This window comes from Anser anser, assembly GCF_964211835.1.
Source record: "Anser anser genome assembly, chromosome: 1".
Taxonomy (NCBI): domain Eukaryota; kingdom Metazoa; phylum Chordata; class Aves; order Anseriformes; family Anatidae; genus Anser; species Anser anser.
In genome coordinates this window covers 215,682,918-215,704,850 of record NC_139720.1, presented here as the reverse complement: position 1 = coordinate 215,704,850, position 21,933 = coordinate 215,682,918, and the positions used below count along the sequence as shown (strand labels likewise).

The 21,933-nt window shown below is 62.9% G+C and overlaps 2 protein-coding genes across 6 annotated transcripts; one reads left to right on the top strand and one right to left on the bottom strand.

The window, feature by feature from the left end:
* Positions 1–391: 391 nt before the first annotated feature.
* Positions 392–6,663, bottom strand: ILK (integrin linked kinase). Of its 4 annotated transcripts, none has more exons than XM_083821735.1 (13): positions 6,449–6,663; positions 5,064–5,163; positions 3,826–3,991; positions 3,528–3,623; positions 3,278–3,374; positions 3,082–3,165; positions 2,756–2,841; positions 2,350–2,459; positions 2,005–2,132; positions 1,648–1,769; positions 1,477–1,576; positions 1,257–1,387; positions 392–1,053 (listed from the first exon to the last, which is right to left on the bottom strand). In XM_083821735.1, exons 2-13 carry the CDS (start codon positions 5,150–5,152, stop codon positions 904–906), a joined length of 1,359 nt encoding a protein of 452 aa, XP_083677861.1. In that variant the 5' UTR covers positions 5,153–5,163; positions 6,449–6,663; the 3' UTR covers positions 392–903. The 4 variants fall into 4 exon arrangements, with proteins under 4 accessions (XP_083677861.1, XP_083677863.1, XP_083677862.1 ...); XM_083821737.1 differs by lacking the exon at positions 6,449–6,663 and adding an exon at positions 6,311–6,414; XM_083821736.1 differs by lacking the exon at positions 6,449–6,663 and adding an exon at positions 6,200–6,333.
* A 228-nt stretch (positions 6,664–6,891) lies between these two features.
* On the top strand, positions 6,892–21,530 carry RRP8 (ribosomal RNA processing 8). Of its 2 annotated transcripts, XM_083821718.1 has the most exons (16): positions 6,892–8,018; positions 8,138–8,267; positions 8,765–8,871; positions 9,035–9,131; positions 11,717–11,887; positions 14,821–15,129; positions 15,618–15,700; positions 16,151–16,289; positions 16,797–16,931; positions 17,031–17,154; positions 17,332–17,468; positions 18,891–19,004; positions 19,523–19,704; positions 19,989–20,214; positions 20,622–20,832; positions 21,027–21,530. In XM_083821718.1, exons 1-16 carry the CDS (start codon positions 6,994–6,996, stop codon positions 21,293–21,295), a joined length of 3,459 nt encoding a protein of 1,152 aa, XP_083677844.1. In that variant the 5' UTR covers positions 6,892–6,993; the 3' UTR covers positions 21,296–21,530. The 2 variants fall into 2 exon arrangements, 1 of the variants encoding a protein (XP_083677844.1); XR_014578725.1 differs by lacking the exon at positions 21,027–21,530 and having other exon boundaries at positions 20,095–20,214; positions 20,622–20,757.
* Positions 21,531–21,933: the final 403 nt, after the last annotated feature.

Sequence of the window (21,933 nt, the reverse complement as noted above, 5' to 3'; positions counted from 1 at the left end):
TCCTGTACCTTTGGAAGCCGATGCAGAGAGCTGCTGGCTGTGGGACACAGCAGAGAGACTCCAGCTGCACCTTTCCTGGAGGGCTCAAGGCACTCCAAGGCACTGCAGGGAATTAGGCACGGTGGGAATAGATGTACCCAACCCTTTTCATTTCTTTCTCCCTAGCACTGCTCTTCTTTTTTTAAGAGGAATGCTCAGGGACCTGCATGGATGCTACTGCAGCTGTAGCCAGGCCCATGTGCTCGCCTTGCCCCAGCACCAGAGGAGGTTTGACGTGGGAGCAGCTGCAGGGCCTAGGGCTCTGCAGACTGCTCAGCAACCCTTGCCTCAAGGCACCCCCCCCCCCCCCTTCACAACAGCTTGCACAAGTATGCACCCCTCTGCCTGCAGCCAGTTTTCGTAACAAATGTTTATTTCAGATGCTGGCGGCTTTTTCATGTGGCCTGGATGGAAACGATAAAAAGTGAAGCGCGAAGCTGGGGTGGTGCTGGGCGCAAACAGGCAAGCTTCACCCCACTGTCCTTAGCAGGGACGAGCACCAGGGCTGGGCATTGTCTGGGGGGGGTGAGCTGCTCTGGGCCGGGGAGGGCAGGGCGGCTGTGCAGCACAGCCCGGCCTCGTGGGCGGCAGAGCTCAGCCGCACTCAGTGCCCTGGGCCAGGCCTCCTGCTCAGTCTGCCCACAGCTGCCAGGGAGGGTGGAGGTGCTGCCATAGATCGGTGCTACAGAGCCCGAAGCCTGCAGAGTGGCTCCAGGGAAGGCAGCGTTGTCTGTACCGTGTCCGTGGCTGGCTCAGGGGGAGGGGGCAGTCCCTGCTCCGCCTTGGCTCTGGGGTTAAAGAAGGCACTTGGGGGTGGCGGGGAAGGGAGCATGGCAGCATCGGGTGGCTGGGAGGCACCTCCCTCTACTTGTCCTGCATCTTCTCCAGGATGGGCACTATCATGTCAAACTTTGGACGCTTGGCTGGGTCCTCATTCATGCAGATCTTCATCAACTTACAGATGTGTGGGGAGATGCCGGGTGGGATGGTTGGACGTAGCCCCTCCAGTGCCACCTGGAAGCAAAGCAGGGCAGAGCAGGATCAGAAATTCGGACCCGGTCCCGCCTTTGACAGTCGTGCAGGTACCTCTGGACAGGGCCCTGCCAGGCTTGCCTCTGTTGGGCCCTGCCTCCCCATCCCTGCTGGTGGTTGTAGGCCCAGTTGTGCCCTGGCTGATATGATTTGGACTGGTGCAATTTAACCAGCCCTTTCCTCACCTTCATGCCTATCTCCATGTTGGACAAGTCTGCAAATGGCACCTCGCGGGTCACCAGCTCCCACAGCAGCACCGCGAAGCTCCACATGTCAGCTGAGCGCCTGTTAATTTCCTCGGGCTTCTTCTGCAAGGCTGCAGGGAATCCAGCACAGGGGGCTCATCAGAGCAGGGGGCGGGGACGGGGGCAAGTATCAGGAGAGGCGTGACTACCTGGCACTCACCTTCTGGTGCCACCCAGGCTGGTGCGTACATCCTCCCTGGGCATTGGAAGGAGAACTTCACATCAGCCATGCTGATTCTCGCAGTCATGTCCTCGTCGATCTGAGGAGAGAGGGAGGGTTATTGCAGCCCATGCATCCCCGTCTGCAGGGGCGTTCAGCACTGGCACTCACCATGATGCTGCGGCTGTTGAGGTGGTGGCGTGGGATAAGAGGCTCCAGTGTGTGCAGGAAGGCCATGCCTCGTGCAATGTCAAAGGCAAATTTCACCGCCTGCATCTGGTCCACCACAAAGTCTGCAGGGAGGGAGGTGGCATCAGGGTCACTGAGGAAGGGGTGCTGCATGTGTGGGGAGGGAGCGGCAATGGCAGTGCTTGGACTGAGTGTGTGGAAGGCATGCGGGCTGCAGACTGAACTCCTCCCATGCCCAGGAAGGGCCCCTGCTGCTGCCCCAAACGTACGGAGAAGCAGCTCCCCAAGGACAGTGGGACTAGCCCCCGCCCCGGCTCTGTCACCCCCATCAGCACTCACTTGTCCCCTCGTGTAACACATTGTAGAGGGATCCATAGGGCATCCAGTGGCTGATGACAATGGGGTGGGGTGCTGGGGGGGACTGGCAGGCGCCCAGCACCGGCAGCACGTTGGGGTGAGAGAAGATCCTGCAAGAGAAGTGACAGCCCTGAAACCTGGGGTGCTACCCACACCCCCACCTCCTGCCTTGCCCTGCTCTGTCTTCCTGGGGCCTCCTCACACCCATCAGCCTCTGCTCTCTGGAGCCCCGTGGGCCTGGTGGGCTCCTGCCTATCTCCCGCCCCACTGGGGATGATGCCCACCCTCAAAGGCTTTGGCTGCTTGGGAAACGATGCTGGCACTCACCGCAGCTTCGGGTACTCCTCATTGAAATCTCGACTCTTCCGAGTTGTCCAGTCCCGGATTTTCAGCATTTTGATGACAATGTCGTTGCCTTGCCAGCGTCCTTTCCACAGCTGCAGGGAGACAGGTGGACACTGTCACTGTGAGGGGTACACGGTCCCCGAGCACCTGCTGGTTCCTCATGCAGGGCTGTGGGGCCCACAGATCTCCTAGAACCAGCACGCCCACAGTGATGCACAGTGAGTGTGACAAAGTACGTGAGGAAACCTGTGCAGGTGCCCTCTGTGTGGGCTGTCCCTGTGCTCAGGCTTGGAAGCCCCCTGAGCAGTTGTGCCTTGGTTCTGCTCTACACAGCCAGCCAGGGGTTGGGGCGCAGCTGCCTGTCCTAGGGAGGCAACAGCCTACATACCTCTCCCGACTGGTTCTCATTGAGTTTTTGGCTCAAGCTCAGTTGTTTGAAGTCTATTCCAGCAAGTTTGTTGAGGGTCCCGTTTCCTGTAAGAAAAGGAGAAGCTCAGCCCCGGGGCTGTGGGACCTTCTTCCTGCCGCTCCCTCGGGCCACAGAGGGCAGCAGTACCAGCGGGGTCCAGGCCCTGCTCCTGCAGTGAGGGGATTTCCCCCTCCCCACCGAGCCACGTGCAGTTGAAACTGCTGCCCCCCACCCCATCTGCCCTACCGCAGAGAGCCGTGCCCCCACTGAGCAGCACGCCCTGCTGGGGAAGGCTCTGTCCTTACGGGGCCGTGTGCGGGTGGTGCCCTTCCAGAAGGTGTCCTTGTAGGGGATCTTGGTCAGGCTCTGGCCCAGCTTCTCAGCGCGCTCTGGAGAGGGAGGAGGCATTGGGCAGCACGAGCAGGAGCCTGCTGGTGCTGAGCACAGGAGCTGCAGCAGGAGCCAGAGGCAGGTCCTAGGGACTGGATGGGAGCCCTCTACCTTTCAAGACTTCCCGCAGCGGCGTCTTGGCTTTGTCAGTGGGTGTCTCACCGTATTTGTTAGCAATGCTGACCAAGGCCCCGTTGCCCACTAGGTCCTGAGGGAGGAAATAAGGAGTACCTGCTGTCGCTGTCCTCTTCTCAGCCTCTGCCTACGCACCCAGACTCCTGCCTCACCCCTCCGCTCCCTCCCCAATGCCCCCTCCTTGCCCTGGACCCCCTCCTGCCTGTGTCCAGGTGCTGCTGCTCACCTCTGCCACCTGGTCATGTCCCCAGAAGCAGGCGTAGTGCAGAGGGGTGTTGCCATGCTCATTCACAGCATTAATGTCTGCTTTGAACTGGATCAGCTGGGGGAAGGAAGACAGTGCTGGTAAACCTGGAGCAGGTCCCTTCCACCCCACACCTCGTCCTGGGCAGCAGTGCCACCACAGCACAGCCCGGCTGCCAGGAGGGGGCTGAGGCTGGACAGGGGCTTCGTGGGGAAGGCTGCTCAAGGTGCCAGCGGGTGCGGGGATGGCGGGGCAGGGCAGGGCCTGGGGAGGCCGGTACCTTCTGCACAATGTCGCGGTGGCCGTGGCTGGCAGCCAGGTGCAGTGGGGTGTCATCACCACGGTTCATGACGTTGATGCGCGCTCCCCGCATGATGAGCATGTCGACCACATTGGAGCGGCCCTCGCGGCAGGCCCAGTGCAGGGGGCTGAAGCCATGGTCATCCCTGCAGAGAGGGGCAGTGAGGGTTCTGCCAGGTGGCCACAGCGTGTGGTTGCAAGCTCCTGACCGGGCAGGTACGGCGTAGTCCTGCGTGCCTGCAGCGCGCTGCAAGCGGGACAGCCCCAGCAGCACTCCTGCTCTGCCCCGTCCCCAGGAGGGCCCCAGCCAAGTCCCATCTTCCTCAGGGCTACATCATCGAGAGGCTGGCAAGGGCTGGGCCCCCCCCGGCCTCCGCCCCCCCCCCCCCCCCATCTGCTCTCAGCCATGCCTGGCCAAGTAAGGGAGGAGGCGCCAGCCAGGCCTTAAAAGGAGACTAGGGCCTGGCAGGCGGGGACGCTGCATTGCTGCATCCCCACCGTCACCAGCTCCGGCAGGGCAGAGCAGCCAGAGCCGAACAGAAACACTCCCCCCCTGCCAGTCCCTGGCCCCACAGGACAGGGGTACCCCAGCGCAGCCAGCTGGAGCCCAAATGCCCCAGCGAGTGACCCCAGCTCCCCAGGTACACCCCAGTCTGGGATGTGTGACTGGGATCTGCTGGGAGGGGCTGCAAAATACAGCCCAAGGGCACAGAAAGGCCCCTCTTCCCAGGAGGAGTTCAGCAGAGGTGCTGCCATGGCCTGGAAGCGGGACCTCTGGTGCACAGGGCAGACGGCTGCGCCGGGCCTTAACCCAGCGGGGGGACAGTGCTCGGGGGCCACACGGCCCTGCAGGAGCTGCTGGGGCAGCGGGTGCTGGGGGGGACAGCCCCAGGGCACCACGGGCAGGGTTGGCACAAGGTCCTGGCTGGGGATGGGGGATGCGGTCACCCAGAAGCAGCAGCCACCCTGGGGCAGCGGGGGTCTCCCCAGATCCCCAGCCTGGCCAGGACGCGTCCCTGCCTCCGGCTGGGAGCAGCAGTGGCCGAGGAAGCGGCCGGAGGATGTGCAGCCCTCATGCCTCTGCGATGCGGTAACTTCCTCCCGGCGGGGAGGAGCCGAATCCCACCCCCTCCCTTGGACACGGAGCGGAAACGAGACCGGAGCTGCTCCAGCGCCCTTGGGCCTGGGCAGCCCCGGCACAGGTCCCCCCCTGCTCACCCCTGGTTGAGGTCGTTCTCGGTGTTGTCCAGCCAGAGGCGCACGGCCACCGCGTTGCCCTCTCGGCACTGCGTGAAGATGTCGTCCATCGCGGCTCTTGCTGCAGAGAGGGGTTCGTAAGGGCACGGGGCCCTGCTGCAGAGCAGGGCTCCCTGCATCTGCCCAGCCCCGGCACCCAGATGGTGCTTCCCACAGCCCCTCTGCCCCCTGGGGCTGAGGACAAGAGCTCGCACCCCTCCTGGGCTGTCCCGAGGAAAGCTACAGGGCTGACAAAGACGGGGGATGGAGCTGGATGCGCAGCCAAAGGGGAAGCTCACGGCTGACTCCAGCGTCACGGGTGCCTGGTGCCGCTCGCAGGAAGCGGGTTCGGCATCCACAGGCTTATCTGCGAGCCCAGCCAGCCCCGGCGCCCGCATCTCCTGCGGGGGGAGCGGGCTGGGGAGCAGAGCTGGAGGAGGTCCAGCACCACCCCACACGGGTCCCTCTGCTCCCAGCCAGGCCTGTCTGGGCTTGGCGCAGCATCACGCTCGAGGAACGGGACCCTGACGGTCCCCACGCTCCCTCACATCCCTCTAACAACCGGACACTGCAGCTCCGAGCCGGGCAGGGAGCACACGTCCTGCCTCCGCTGTTTGCCCCTTGACACAGCAGCCGCACGGGCCCAGAGCTGCGCTGCTGCTCCTGCCCGGGCCCTGGGGCTCCAAGCGGGGACCCGGGGCTGCCCCCGGCGCGGCCCGTGGCAGCGGCAGGCACAAGGGGAGCGCAGCGCCCCGCTGCGGGCAGCCCCAGGGGCGGGGGGACCGGCCTCACGGACAGACCCCGCGAGGGGCCGCGGTGCGGGCAGCCCGGCGCACCGGCTGGGGGAGCCCCGCTGCCCACGGCTCCCACGGGCTGCCCGCAGCTGGCGGCGCTGCCCCGGCTGGGTCCTCGCCCGCCCCTGGAGGGGCCCCCGGGGACGCCCCGTCCCCGTCCCGCACCCCGCCGCCGCCCCCCCTCATCCCAGGCCCGGGGCCCTGCTCGTCCCGGGGCTGCCGCCGTGCCCCCGGCCCCGGCCCGGCCCCGCCCGGCCCGAGGCTCCCCGCACCCCGCCGGGCCGCTCGCTCCCGGCGCTCCGCCCGCGGTTCCCAGCCCCGTACCGCCGCCCCCGCCGCTCGTCGGGTCGGGGCCCAGACCCGTGCCCGGCGCCGGCTGCCGGGGCCCAGCTCGTACCCGCAGCCCCCCCGCAGCCCCGGCCCTGCAGAACCAACCCCGCGGCGGACCGGAGGCAGCGCCCCCCCCCGGCACCTCCTGCCCCGGGCCGGGCCGGGCCGGGCCGGCCCCGCTCGGGCCCACCCGCGGCCCCGCCCGGCCCCCGCCCGGCCCCCGCCCGACCCGGCCGCCCTTACCGGCTCCGGCGGCGGCGCAGGGCGGCGGTCGGCGGGCGCGGGACAGCGCGTGGGCTCCGCCCCGGACCGCCGCCAGCGCCCCCTGCCGGGCAGCCGCCGGCCCGCACCGAGACCCCGCGGCGGGGCCGCGCCGGGCGCACGGCTCCGGTACGGGAGCGAGCACCGGGAGCGCCGGGCGGGGCGCTGCGGGCGGCGGCACCGGGCGGTGCCGGGGGGGGGGCACCGGGCGCGGGCACCGGGCGGGGGCGGGGCCAACCGGGCCGAGGTCTGTGGGCGGAGCCAACCGGGCAGGGGCGGGGGCAACCGGGCGGGGCGGGGCTAAATGGGAAGGGGCGGGGCGCGCGTGCCTGTGGGCGTGGCTAACTGTGCCGGGGCGGGGCGGGGCGGGGCGGGGCGGGGCGGGGCTGCCTGGCCGCCCGTCCTCCCGGCCGCAGGGGGCGCCCTCCCGGCAGCGCTGCCGGCGCCGCTCTGGCCGCAGGCGCGGGGGCCTCGCGAGCGCACGTGGGCTCGGTGCGGGGCCGCGGGGCCGCCGGCGGGACCTGGCCATGTTCGCGGAGGAGGACTGGAGCGAGGGGGCGGACGGCCTCGCGCCGTCCCGGGTCTCGCCGGGGCCCCGCGGCGGCGCCGAGGACCCGCGGCGGCCTGTAAGGGGTGCTGGGGGGGGTCGGGCCGAGCCGCCCCGCGCTCCGCAGGCCCCCGCCGCAGCGGAGCGGAAGCGGCGCCAGCGGCTCCTGGCCACCCTGCAGCGCCTCGAGGCGTCGGCCGGGACCCGGCCGTGCCCGCCGGCGGACGGCCAGCCTGCGCGGAAGCGGCCCCGGAGGCGGCGGCGGGCCGCCGGGTGCCGGGCTGAGGCGGAGGGGCGCCCGGCGGGCAGCGCGGAGCCTGGGGCTGGGCGGGAGGCCCCGGGCGGGGGCGGTCCCGGGCCGCCCCCGGGGCCGCCCTCCGGGGCGACCGGGACGGGCGGGACTCGGGCGGCCGCCGGTAACGGGACCCAGCGCGCCCCGCGGAGATGCGGCGCTGGAGGCCGCGCGGCCGCGGAGCGGGACCGGAGCGGCGCCGAGAGCCGCCGTGCCGCGGTGCCCGCCCCCCCGGTGCCCCGCGGTGTCCCGGCCGAGCCGCCCGCGGACCGGCCCGCGTGGAGCTCAGAGCCGGAGGGGCCGGGGACAGGGGCTTCGGCTGCGGGACCGGCCCAGAGGCTGACTCGGCAGCAGTGGAGAAACAAGCAGAAGAACAAAAGGCGCCAGAAGAATAAGCTCAGAGGAGGACCTGGCGAGGAGAAGGAAGCAGACGTGGAAGCAGGCACGGGAGCGGGTGCTTCGGAGCCGCCCGCCCTGGAAGCAGCCCCTGTGGGGAGGTCGGCAGCCCTGCGTGCACGGATGGAAGAGCGGCTCCTCTCTGCCCGGTTCCGGTACATCAACCAGCAGCTCTACACTTCCAGTAGCCAGGAAGCTGTAAAGCTCTTCCAGAACGATCCCGAAGCTTTCCAAATCTACCACCGCGGCTTTGCTCAACAAGTGGGGCGCTGGCCGGAGAATCCCGTGGATCGCATTATCCGTTACTTGCGCAAGAGGTGAGTGTGGGCAGAAGCAGGGGCTCTGTGGGGAGGGCCAGGCCCAGGGAAGTCTCTGGTCTGAGCTGAGGTGGTGGGCAGAGCGGCGTTATCAGTCTGTGCCCTCTGCTCCTCCTTAGGCCAGCTTCTCTGGTCGTGGCGGATTTTGGATGTGGCGACTGCAAGATTGCGAGCAGTGTCAGAAACAAGGTTCATTCTTTTGACCTGGTACCTCTCAGCCCGCTTGTCACTGTGTGCGACATGGCCAAGGTAGGGGGACTGGGGCTGTGCCTGTGGCACACTGAGCAATGAGGGTCCACGTCGTGCAGAGTAAGCAAGCTGCACACGTGCTCAGAGCCAGGGAGGTGCAGGAGAGGAGGCTGTGTGCGAGGGGTGGCAGAGCTCTGTGGCTCTCCAGGCTTGGTGGGAGAGCAGCATGCGCCCATGTGGATGTTCATGGTGGCTCGAGGCGTTGAACCTGCCACAAACTGAAAAACCTGCTGAAGGTTTCAGGGTGTACAGACCGAGGTGTCAAGTTGTGGGGGACAGAAGAAGGTGGTTGGGAGCACCTATGGGAAGGATGAGAACCTCGTGTGTGAAAAGGAGCATATGTTTGTTCTCATACGGGGGTACCGCTGTTTGTTCCTCCCACAGAGAAGGTGCTTGGGTGAATCCGAGAGCCGTGGGAGTGCCAGAGAGAGGGACAAGCTGCCCGTCCCTGTTGCCATCCCCCCTTTGGGGCTGGTCTCTGTGTTGGTGTTTCATAGGTGCCTTTGGAAGCCGAGTCAGTGGACGTTGCGGTTTTCTGCCTAGCACTGATGGGCACCAACCTGCAGGAGATCCTGGAAGAGGCAAATCGTGTGCTGAAACAGGGGTAGGCAGAGACGTGCATGCAGCTGGGGCTGGGTGCGAGGGTAACAAAGCATACAGGGTGCGGGGGTGAACCCCAGGGACACGGACGGGTTCTCAGTGGGCAGCGAGGGGGGAGGCCGTGGGGGTGCTTGCAGTGCCCCCCTCATGGCTGGACGTTCCCACAGCGGTACCCTGCTGGTGGCTGAGGTCGCCAGCCGCTTCGAGGACATCCGAGCCTTCATGAGCGCCATGGCCCAGCTGGGATTCAAAAGCGTCTCCAAGGTGCGTCCTCAAGCGCACCGGGCACCGCGGGGCGTGAGGCTCCCCCGGGGGAACCGGGGAGCTCGGGGGAGAGCCCGCGGGTCCCGGCAGCGGCGGCTTGGCGGGGCGAAGTGCCTCGGCCCGGCCTGGGGCTGAGCCGGGGCGGTGACGGGGAAGCAGTCTGGGGCTGGGGGCCGGCCGGCCGGCCCGCCCGTGACGCCGTGCCCCGCCGTGCCCCGCAGGACCTCTCCAGCCCCTTCTTCTTCCTCCTCGAGTTCTCCAAGACGGCCCCGCCGCGCCCCCGGCCCTGCGCGGGGCTCCGCCTGCGGCCCTGCCGCTACAAGCGGCGCTGAGGGGCGGGGCCGCCGCGGGGGCGGGGCTTCGGGGCCGGCTCACGTCAGGGACCGGGGCGGGGCCTGCGCGCCCCCGACCCGTGGGCGGAGCCTCGGGCCCTCCGCCGGGAGCGCGGGGGGAGGGGCCGTGGCCTGTGCCCTCGGAAAGTGCCGCCCCGCGCACGCGCAGTTCTAATAAAGACGCTATTTCCGTACAGGCTCCCGGCGCCTCGGGGGGGATGCGGGGCGGGGCGCGCGCGGGGCGAGGCGGCGCGTGCGCAGTGCGCGCGGGCCTGCGCGGCGGCGGCGGCGTTTCCTGCCGGGGATGTCGGGGCCGGGCGGGCCGGGACCGGGCCCCGGCGGGGGGAAGCTGGACATCAACCGCGCCGGCGTGGCCGAGCTCGAGGGGGCGCTCAGCGGCATCGGCCGCCGCCGCGCCCGCGGCATTGTGCGCAAGAGAGAGGTGAGCGGCCGGTGACCGGGGGGGGGGGGGGCGCGGCGGGTGCCGGAGGGGCTCGGGGCGGCGGGCCCGGTTGTGCCGGTGGGGGCCGGGAGGGGAGCGCCGCGGGACGGGGGGTTGGGCCGCGCCCCGCCGCACGGCCCCGTTCCCGTCGGCCGGCCCCGGCGTGGCTCGGCCCCGGGGTCGCTGCCGGCGGGGGAGGGCCGGGCCGGGCCCCGCCGCCCGTTTCCGCAGCCTCTCCTGGCGCGGCCTGCGGTGGGGCGAGGCCCTCGGAGCCCGTCCCGGTCGGGGCTGCCGCTCGCGGGGCCGGCCGGTGCGGGCCCTGCGGAGCCGCCGCGTCGGGGGCCGGGGCCGCGGCCGCGAGCTCCGTGTGCCGGCAGCGCCCCGCGCCCGGGGTGGGTCCCATGGGCCGGCGGCGGTGCTGCTGCCTGCTGGGAACAGAAGTGCGGGCGGGGGCGGGAGCTGCCCGGTGCGGTCCCCGCGGGCCGGAGGTCCTGCCGCGCCCCCTGCGTGCTCTGTCTGACCGCCCTTGGGAAGTGACGGAGACGGCGAAAAGCCTGCGTGCCGTAGTCACTCCCGGGGTGGCTGAGCCACCCGTGTGACACAGCCGTGAAGCAGGTACGTGTGGTCACAGGCTGTGCCTGTCACCGTGCTTTTAGCAGAGACGGGAAAATTAATGCCATGGAGAGCTGGCGGGACCGTAGCTGAAATGTGGCATCCCTGCTGAAAGGGGCAGAGGAACGAGGCAGGAGGAATTGGGGAAATGGAAGGCCGCTTTCAGAGGAGAAGACTGGAAGGGCTTGACTTTTTTTGGCCTGGAAAAGAGGAGGCTGAGAGTGGCAGGGTCACCAGCTATAAATACAGCAGGAATGTAAACACCAGGGAGGCAGAAGAGCCACGGGGCTCAGCAGCCACAGGGCTGTTGGTATGTGAACAGGTGAGGGAAAATTCATAGAAATAAGGCTTATCATTAGAGCAGTGGTTTGGGGTGAAACTGATTATTGTGGATAAGCAGGAGAAGCGCTGTAATGACGCCTGACAGCTTTGAGAGGATGGTAGGAGCCTTGTCTTGGCCCAGAGGTCTGTGTTAGCCAGTACCATCACGCTCCCACTGTTCCTGATGATTTTAGGCCCTTTGACTTTGGTTTGTGGCAGAAGCTACGTGGAGGCTGTGCAGGGTGTAGATGTGATACCTTGTAAGTCATGGTCCTCGTGCCTGCAGGGCCGGGCAATGCCTGACCTGGTGTTTCACAGAGCGAAGGGTGCCCTGCACGCGCATGTGTGCACACACCTGGCAGAAGGTCGGGGCTGTTTCCAGTCCTTGGAGGTTGACTGTGTGGGCCAGCAAATGCGCCCGGCCTTGGGACTAGCGAGCTAGAGGGTGCAGTTCCCCTTTCTGAGCTTTTGTCGTTTGCTTTTGGGTGACTTCTCCACCTGCTAGTAACAGCTCTAGTGTTACTGCTGTTCCTTGCAGGCGTGTGTGGTTGGGCGTTGTCGCTGCTGCTCAGAGCAGGGGCAGTTTGTGGAAACGGGAGGGACTGCATGGGAGAAGCAGCTTCAGGCAGAAGGCATTCCTTACTCCTGATGGGTACGGTAGTAAGGACTTGAAATACAAAGGTGCCACTTTGTTGTGGGACCCCGAGCCTCCTTCCCCCAACACCTCAAGTACTAACTGGAGCTGTGGGTGTAAATGAAATGGAAGCTGGTTGGTCACTGCCGGGAAACAGCCCCTCAGACAAGGGTGTCAGTAAGCCTGGTCCTCCCTGGAGGCTGATCCTGAGCTCCACGTTGAGTCTTACTTCTCCCTCTCACAGGAACTGAAGGGCTTCAGCTCCCTCGATGACCTTCTCCACGTCAAAGGTATCACCACCCGCATCTTGGAGCTGAATAGTCAGCGGATGACTTGCAGAAGGAGGCCAAGCAGCGAGGAGGCTGCTAGGGTGAGCCCTGGTCTGCAGCGGGACAGTAAGGCTCCTGTGCCTCAGGTAGGAAAAGAAAGTTAGGGCTCCTTTCTGTGTGACAGGGACGTAATCTTGCCTCCAGGAGCTGGGGAGAAGCCTCTTGTGTTGGGAGAGGGGACAGCTGGTGCAGGAATGGGGAGGTTTGCTGGGCAGGAGACACACCTGCTTGGGCCTCTGTGACAAGGCAGTCCAGAGGAGGCTGCGCCCTCCTAAACAGCCGAGCGGTCAGTCCATAATTGCCCTGTGAGGTGGCAGTTTGCTGTCCAGACCTTCCCCAGAGCAGAGGCTTTGTGTGTGCCCTGCTGTAGGGCGGGTGTGGTGGCCCCTGGGTGCAAGCCTTGGTGGGAGCTGCTGTGCTCGGTGCATCTGTCCCACAGGCCCCAGAGGAGCAGTGCTCTGACCCCAGAGGACACTCGTGGCTTGTCTGCACACCCCCCACCCCCAGCTGCAGAGCAGCTACCCATCGGCAGGCCTCTGCAGCCAGTTGTTGAGTTCCAATAATTGCTCATCATCGGAGGCCAGAACTGGGTGTGGAGGGAAGTTCTTCCCCGGGGCTGGCAGCTGAGGAGGCCAGAGCCCATTCTCACCAAGGTCCCTGCCCTCCCGTCCTCATCCGCGGGAGCAGTGGCCGCGCGCTGCCTGCCTGGTGCTGGGGACTTCTTCAGGAAGTGCCTCTTCCTGCTGCTGGTCCCTGTGGGGCTGAGGAAACTCCAGGGGGCTCAGGAAAGCTCTGCCTGGCCAAGCCCTTGAGCGTTCTGCCGAGCGGGGCGGGGGGGGGGGGCGGGAGGGGAATGGGGTTGCTGAAAAGTGTTGGACTGCCTGGAGGCTGTCAGTGACAGCTCAGGATGCCCAGTGCTACCCCAGCAGCACGGTCCCAGTGTCCCTTGTTAGCTGTGACCCGGGCCTGAGCCCCAGGCCTGGATGCCAGAGGAGCTGATTGAGAAGCCTGGGCCCGGTGCTGCCTCCCGGAGAGGCAGATCCGGGCACCTGGCCTGGGCCACTGCCCCCAGCCGGCCTGCAGAGGGGTCGGGGGCGCCGTGGGGCAGCAAGCAGCCAGCCTCGGGGCTGGGCAGCCTGCCCTGGCAGTCTCCTGAGAACACAGACGCCAAGGCCTTGCTCCTGAACGTAAGCAAACCCAGCCCCAGCTGCCCTAAATGTTTTAGTGCCTGGCAGGAGCCCTTTAAAGCACCAAAGTTTTTCCTTCCACAGGTGTATTTTTGTATTGTGACCAAATCATCTCTCCATTTCTTTTCTTTTCCTACGAGATGTTTTCTCCGGCCTCTGAATCATCTGGGGGAGGGGATCAGCCAATGTCTTAGTTTTAAGCATTCTGTTTTAAAATATGGATTGGGCGTTGTGGTAGTGTTGCACTCCTGCTTGCGTTTCTTCCCTGTTTGGATTTTTGAGCCTGAAGGTTGTGTGGAGTGTGACCCCTCAGTCTTTTTCAGTCACCGCTTTACAGGATGCGCAGTCCCTGGTGTCTTGCTGGTCCGGCTCTCCTTCTCTTTAGATGGAGAACATTGTCTCTGAATGTACTGAAATGCATTTTATTTGAGTGAGCCCAGTTTACCAAGTGATGCAGATCACTGTGTGGCTGTCCCATCCTTGCCTCCTACCCAAATGTTGATCTCAAAATGTAATCGGAAAAAAAAAATCTACTTCCTTACTATGAGCAAAACAAATACCGACCAGTGTTTTTTCCCCCTTGTGGGCCTGCACTCAGCCCATCAGCAGAAAGTGAATTTTCCCAGTAACACACACCTTCAGAGATCTGTTCGCTGGCGCTGCCTTGACCTAACCCATCTCACCAAACAGCATGTCCGAGGCTGTGGTGCCCCAGTCAGTGTACGAGTACGTCTCATTTATGTGATTCATGTAACTGCTTTTGTTAACCAACTGTAACACTTCAAAGAATAAAATCAACTTTATTTGAAAAGACATTTTCAAAGTCTCATCAGCTGGTGCAAAGCGTGTCCCTGTCATCTTCCCAGTGGAATCCTGCACCAGCCCCTCTATTACCAGATATAAAACCATGTAAAGATTGAGTCATCTGCTTTCCTCAGTTTTGGCACAGTTTTCACACTCTCGGTGCTTGCAATTCCTCCTGTATTCCAAGACGTACTAAAAATAATTGGTGTGGGCCAGTGATCTGCTGGTACTAGTCACTGGGACACTTTGGTGCAGATCACCCTGGTCTGCTGATTGAGTTATGTTCTTGGTGTACTGGAAACAGTTCCTCATTCTCCTGTGATGTAAGGGCATTGTTCTGCTTCTTCCAAGTAATTACTGAGTGCTTCTGCTTTTTGTGTGCGCGTGCAGTTAGTCACAGTGCTGTTTTCTTTGGGGAGAAGGGGTGCAGGTGGTGCTGGGTGGGCACGCAGTACTCTCACCCCTCTGCTGGTTTTGCTGCTGGTTGGGTGGGCTGGAGGGGCACTTGCCTTGCCGTGAAGGCTGGTGCTCAGCCCGTGCTGCCCATGCACGCAGCAGCTCTGACCCCTGCTTTGCCAAGCACCAGGGTAAGGGCTGCTCCCGCTGCAGCAGGGAAGGGCGCTGCACAGTGGAGCCAGTACTGGTGGGTTCAGTATTGTTCAGTGACCCCCTGACCCCGCAACGTTTGTGCATGCTGCCCAGCCGTGGAGTGGCCTGCTGCTGCATAATTTGGTCGTGTGGCAGCTGTGCCCTCCTCTAGGGCCGGGAAGCATCCTGTCCCCAGGCCTGGCTTGGCAACGGCCGCCTGTCCCCAGAGAGTACCTTGGCTTGGTCGTCTGCTCCCCTCTTCCCACCCTTGGCTGTGCCCAGCTCATTGCTCCCTCCCTGGGACTGTGGAAGGAAGCCCCTGTGTGCCTTGGGCCCTCGCTCTGGCTGGCAGCCTCCTCAGCCCCACAGCACGCCCCCAGCCTGGTGCCCCCGGGCACCTGAGGGCTGGGGCAGTGATCCTGCGTCTCCCTGTCTTGCAGGCAGCAGCCGAGGAGGAAGATGTGTCGGGCCCCTGGGAGCCGGAGCGCGCTGGGGAAGGGAGTCCGGGGTCAGGACCAGAGGCCAATGGTTCCTGCGGGCAAGAGGAGCAGGAGCCAGTCAGCTCCACGGCCTGTGGGGAGCAGGAGCAGGAGGAGGAGGAGGAAGAAGAAGAGGAAGAGGGGAGCTGCTGCAGTGAGGAAGGAGAAGATGGCAGCAACGTCTACTTCTACTACACCATTGGCGAGCGCTGGATAGACTACCTGCAGCGGACGGAGGACGGTGGCCTCCTCCGCCACGTGCGGCCCAAGGTAACGCTGCTGCAGGCACGGCCCTGGTCTGTCACGTCCCAGCCTGGCTCTCCCTGTAGCTGTCAGGTGCAGCGTGGTGTGCCGAGCTCTGGGCCTGGCTATAGGGCTCGTCTGTCAGCAGGCTGCAGTGTGCATGGAGCTCTGCCTACTCCACACTGGACTGTGCCTAGAGAAGGGCAAAGCAGGCCTGCTGTTTTTTTCAGCCACTGCTTTTGTCCCTGTGCACCTGCTCTGCTAACCTTTCCATGTTGGGTCTGATTTTGCCCTCGGGAGGACCAAATTCTGCTTTTCCCCCAGAAATTAACTCTGTTGCGAGCTCTAGAGCTCGGTTGTCCTTCAGCTTCTGCAGGTTCCCAGCAAGAGCATGGTCTTGGAAGACTGGCTGGGCTGGGTCTCCTACTCTGTCACTCTTGGCAGAAAATCAGTGACCCAGAACGTGCACAGAGGGCTGTGCTCCACCCTGCTTTAACTTGTCCTTCCCCTCACAGATGAAGCGGAAGTCAGAGAATGGCCTGGACGGCAGGGCCCTCTCCCCTGGTAAAAAGCTGTGCAAGGGCTCTGAGTACAGCAGGTAAGATGTGCGCGCTCTGTGGTGAGCAGCATGTTGGCTTGGGGAGTGGGAAGACCTCAGTTCAGCAGTCCCATCCCTCAGTCATCTAGAAGTCCTGCTGAGGTGGTGCGGTCTCCTTTTTGGAGATCTCCAGTAGCTGTGCCTGGACGTGGTGCTGGGCAGGCAGCTCTGGGTGGCCCTGCTGATGCAGGGTGGGAGTAGGTGCACCGGAGGTGTCTCCAGCCTCAGCCACGCTGTGATTCTGTCATTCCGTAGAGTGGGTTAGGGTAAGGGGAATGTGTGTGTAGCCGTGGTCCCTGTGGAAGGGTTGGGGAAAGGCGTTAGCCTAGGGGAGGCTCAGGGTTTGTAGTACACGGGGACCGACGTTCTGAGAACTGCTCGCACAGCGTGGCCCAAAGTAGTGCTGGCATTTCTCACCTTTGCTTTCATCTCTCCCTGTCTGCGGCCCAGGACCCTGGGTCCCTGCATGCCCAGTCCCACCACCACCTTTGGGGACCTGCGCAATGCTAAGGCAGGCCAGGCACGGCGCCGCCGCATCCCCTCTGTTGCTCCTCCCCCTGAGCTGCAGGACTGGCTCCGCACCTTCCAGGTAGGCACAGAGCCTTGCCGAAGGGTTCGCCAGGGGTGGCACCGTGAAGCTGTGGGGCTGAAGGGCAGCACAAGGTGGGCCGAGCCCTGCAGAGTCTGTCTTTGTGCAGCCTGCTGTAGGCAGGGGTTCTGGGTCCCACGGTAGAGTTTCCGTGAGTTTTTGCCCTTAGCTAAAGGAACGCAGATGTGATGTTGGCCCACCTCTTGTTCCCACTGGGCAGTGTGTCCTCTGGGGCAGTGTTGCTTTGTCCACCATCACACAGCACCTGTGTCACATTGTGTGTGACTGGTGGAGCTCCCAGCCCCACCTCTGCGACTCCTGTCTTGGGGTGTAAGTGCCGGAGCCCTGGCTGACTCCAGAGGCCTTGCTCTCTTACGGCTCAGGTGCCCCTGTGCCTTTTGGTGTCCCGGCTGGGGCTGGGGTGGGCATGGGCCCTGTGCAGCCACAGAGGAGCCTGTGAGGGCCTGCCATGTGTGCAGGCAATGTGACTGATGTCCCTGTCCTCAGCGGTGGAGTGGCCCAGAGAAGCTGCTTGCTCTGGATGAGCTCATTGATCGCTGCGAGCCCTCACAAATCAAGTACATGATGCAGGTCATTGAACCACAGTTCCAAAGAGACTTCATTTCCCTGCTGCCCAAGGAGGTGAGTTGAAGCAAGTGACGGGCTCGCCCTGGTGCCGTGCGCTGGTTACCAACCCTGGGAGCCTGCTGTGCCCTTGTAACTTGGCTTCTGATCCCACAGCTGGCACTCTATGTCCTCTCATTCCTGGAGCCTCGGGACCTGCTCCGTGCTGCCCAGACCTGCCGCTACTGGAGGGTCTTGGCTGAAGATAACCTGCTTTGGAGAGAGAAATGCCGTGAGGAAGGTAAACACCCGTCCTGCATGTGGCACACTGCGGCTGGAATCTGCAGCCACGGTACCCACAGTAGGGGAGCCCACAGCTCTCACTGCTGTGTATCTTCTTGGCTCCTGCCAGGATGGGGACACGGACCACCTGTGTGCCACGAGGAAGTCTGCATCATGCTGCATTTTCTTCCCACAGGCATTGAGGAGCCCTTGAATCTACGGAAGCGACGCCTATTGAGCCCTGGGTTCATGTACAGCCCCTGGAAATTCGCCTTTATGCGGCAGCACAAAATTGACATGAATTGGCGCAGCGGGGAGCTTAAAGCCCCCAAGGTAGGTGCCTTCAGCAGTGCATACTGAGAAGCAGACTCCAGAGCTTTGATGTGTAGGAATCTGGTGCAAGAAGGGAGCAGCAGAAAAATATCCATGACCAACAGGATGAGATCATTAAAAGTTTTAAAAGCGTCTTGGGAAAATATTCAGGTGGCTCGCCTGTCTTCAGGAGACATAAGCCAGAGAAATTCACCTGCAAGTATTTGAATTTAAACTTCCCTGAAGCTGTAAGTCCTGCCAGCTTCCTGCAACTCCTGTCCCTGCCTGCAGAGAGCAGATCCACAGCACAGCTTGTTTGGAGCTTTTGCATGTGCTCTGGCTGGCAGTGCAGCTGGTGTCAGGGATTGCCACAGTGGATGGTACAGGAATGCAGCTCTACCAGTGGGAAAAGGGTTGCCCTTAACCCCAGAGCAGGAGTTTTCCACCTGTTCACCCCTTCTCTGAGTGCGTGTTGCAGGGCTGTAGCTAACCTTGACATGCAGGGAATGGTACAGCCCTCCTAAGGCTCAGCCAAGCCTTGTCCCTAGTACATTCTATAGCAGAGTGTTGCAGAGCACTTTGATGTTGGTTTTGTCTCTGCTAAGATCCCTTCCTGCCCCTCATCCCTATATAGCAAACAGAGCAGAGCCCCAGCCACCCCTGCAGCTGATCCCGCAGGTGATAGTCTCTGTCTCTGTCTTGCTGCTCTCCATCCCCAGACTTTCTCCAAGCCCCCAGTGTCCCCAGCCCTTTCCCCACACCCCTGCAGCACCCGGTGAACAGCGGTGCTGGGCATGCTGTGGGGACCGCAGTAGTGGCAGCAACCCTGAGCCCCTCATGCCCTTGGTCACTGTGTCAGCTGTGAGCAGAACACCCCAGGGCCCTGCCACCGGGACGCCTGCCCTGTACCACCCCCTCGCACAGTGTCGTCCCCGCACTGGGCAGCTCCAGGCTGGCTGTTACACCGAGCCTCTCCTCACTGTGCTCGGCCAGGTCTGCCTGGTCTGGGGCCCTGCCTGAGCTGCACATCCTCTTCCCCTGCAGGGGTCTCATCCATCGCCTGCCTCCTCTGCCTGCTGCTGCATTGCTGCTCAGGGAGTTGGAAGTGGACGCAGAGCTGTTTGTGTTCTACCTGCCTCCCAGGGAAGGTGGAGCTGGTGGTCCTAAATGTGCTCTGTCTCACAAACACCATTTTTTGATCTAGGACAAAGCATTGTCTCTGAGCTCAATTGCTAGTGCAGCCTTAATAGCCACAAGGGTCAGTCCATGTGTTGGAATTCCCTTGTAGCCCATCATCCCCCAGCATTAGCTCCCAAATGCCCCCTTTGGCTCTTTCTGTAGCTGCTACCCAGCAGAGAAGCAGCAGGGAGGTGGCTGTTGTTACAAGAACCCATCTGTTTGTACTGCGCACCTCCCTCCTCATTCATGGTCTTCTCTGTGCAGGTGCTGAAGGGACACGATGACCATGTCATCACCTGTCTGCAGTTCTGCGGCAACCGGATAGTCAGTGGCTCAGATGACAACACACTCAAGGTGTGGTCGGCTGTCACTGGAGAGGTGAGCTGTTGTCTCACATCCTGTCACAGGGCTGCTCCGCCGGCACAACGAAAGTTGTGCCGTTCCACTGCACTGCTGCAGAGAGGGTGGAGGTGTGGGAGGTATCACAGCCACTTTGTTGGGTTTATCTGGTCTCTGACAAAGTACAGCTGGGGGGAGGAATTGGTAGATCCTGTAACTGCAGGAGCAGTGGGAAGAGCTGTCTTAAGCTAGGAGTCAGCATTGGTGTAGTAACAAATGAGCAAGAGCTGGCCACACGTGTTTTCACCAGTGGTCAGCAAGTGTGGACCACTCTCCTGAAGACCGGAAAGGCGAAGAAACTTGATTGGTTTCAGAACAGCAAGTGGCTGTTGTGGGAGGACTCTGGTGGGGGCCTGAGTTTGCAGGGAGGTGGGTTTCTGACCTGAAGTGCCTTACCAGTCTCCTGCCCAGGAGCAGTCCTGTTCTTTGCTGTCCCTTCTTGCTGTGTTGTTCAGCCTTTCCCAAAGCAGTGCCTCACATCTCCTTGTTCTTTGCAGTGTGTGCAGACGCTGGTTGGCCACACAGGGGGTGTCTGGTCTTCCCAGATGAGGGACAGCATTGTCATCAGTGGCTCTACGGACCGGACACTCAAAGTGTGGAACGCGGACACAGGCGAATGTGTGCACACGCTGTATGGGCACACGTCCACAGTGCGCTGCATGCACTTGCATGGGAACAGGTATGGGATCAAAGGTGTTTGGGGTCTGGTCGGTGGGGTGGGGTGGGTGAAGGTCAGGAAGTATTAGGGTCTGGGCCAGTCTGTGGGGTCGGATCTGTTGCAAGTGAAAGTGCAGAGGTCTTCCGGGCCTACGCTGATCTGCCGCCAAAGGATGCCGGGTGGGAAGAGGCCTCCCTGGGGAGGGTGAGCTGGGGCTGCCCCTCAGAAAGCTGGTATGCCCAGGCTTAGCTCAGCTGGGTGAGGTCTGGAGCTGATGCAGGCTCCAAGTGCACCCTTGCTCACAGGGTTGTGAGTGGCTCGCGGGATGCCACTCTGCGCCTCTGGGACATCGAGACTGGGCAGTGTCTGCATGTGCTGATGGGGCACGTGGCTGCCGTGCGCTGTGTGCAGTACGACGGGCACAAGGTGGTGAGCGGCGCGTATGACTACACAGTGAAAGTCTGGGACCCTGAGAGCGAGAGCTGCACTCATACGCTGCAGGGACACACAAACCGCGTCTACTCCTTGCAGGTAAGAGCCTGGCCCCTTCCCCTTGCTGCAGGGACACGAGCCTGTCTGTTCTGGCACATAAGAGGCCGTCTCCCCTCTGCATGCATGTACTGCAGAGGCACACAGACTGTGCTCTGTGTACCACGCGCTCTGCCTTTCTGCCCTGACCCCTCTCATGTGTGTGCGCTGTAGGAACACACAAACCACGTCGCCTTCCTAGAGCGAGGGCACTGCCAAGGCACGTGCACCCTGCTGGGCCATAGGGTGCTACCTGAGCACCGTGGCCTGCCCCAGCCTCTGGTGCTGCACTGCCATGAGTTGGAGTTGATGATCCTTGTGGGTCCCTTCCAATTCAGGATATTCTGTGATTCTGTGAGAACAAGCCTCCCCTTCCAGGCAGGCCGTGCTGACCAGTGTCTCTCTGGCAGTTTGACGGGACGCACATTGTGAGTGGCTCTCTGGACACATCAATCCGAGTGTGGGACGTAGAGAGTGGAAACTGTCTACACACGCTCATGGGGCACCAGTCGCTCACTAGTGGCATGGAATTACGTGACAACATCCTTGTGTCTGGCAATGCTGACTCCACGGTGAAAATCTGGGACATCAAGACGGGCCAATGCCTGCAAACACTGCAGGGTGAGTGCAGGGGGGTGGAACAACTTCCCTTGCTAGGGGAGTTGGAGCGGTGTCATGTTGTTCCTGGCCACCAGACGTGGCAGGGTCATGACAGATGCTGCCCAGGGGTGGAAGAGCCAAGCAGTGGGTGATCTGAAGAGCCTGGGACCGGAGATGGGAGCACAGGAGGACTAACGGGTACCCTCTGCCTCCAGGGCCCAGCAAGCACCAGAGTGCAGTGACCTGCCTACAGTTCAGCTCCAAGTTTGTGGTGACCAGCTCGGATGATGGTACTGTCAAGCTCTGGGACCTCAAGACGGGCGAATTTGTGCGCAACCTGGTTGCACTGGAGAGCGGGGGCAGCGGGGGTGTAGTGTGGCGCATCCGTGCCTCCAACACCAAGCTCGTGTGTGCAGTGGGCAGCCGCAATGGGACAGAGGAGACCAAGCTGCTGGTGCTGGACTTTGATGTGGACCTGAAATGAACCTGGCCGGTGCAGGCTAGGAGGGAGGATCCCGCGGGCTGGGCGTAGCAGCTGGTCTTGGTGGGGCTGGCCCCGGAGCAGGCGCTAGCTCCCCGCGGGCTGTAAATACTGTTTGCAGCTGTCTGGGCCTTATTTATATATGTGTGAACTCCCTGTGGGGAGCCCGCGCCCGGCTGGGGCACTGTACAGAGGAAGCAGCATGTTTTGTACACTAATATATCGATTTATTTCTGTACCTGGGGCCTGCTTCTCCACCCCTGCTGTTCCATGAGCCTTTCCTTCCCGGAGCTTGTCTCTTTCGGGGAAGCAACTGGTGGCTGCAGCCTCTCTGGATTCCAGGCAGGAGTAGGGATGGTGTGGGCTTTCCTGCCTCTCCCCTAAGGGTCTGACCTCTGAGACCAACTCTTTTCCTGCACACATATGCTCTCGTCTGGGGGAGCATCCTCTGCATGGAGTCCCCTAGCCTGTGGACTCTGGTTTCTTTATTAAGGATAGTGGCCAGCTGACCACATGCATAAGGTGCTGAGCACACCGCATCGGGGAGATCTTGCAGGGCAATACTGTGTGTAGCACTGCATGTAGTGCAGCCTGCTGTCTGGCCAGCTGTGTTGCAGGAAGATGTGGCCCCAGCACTGTGT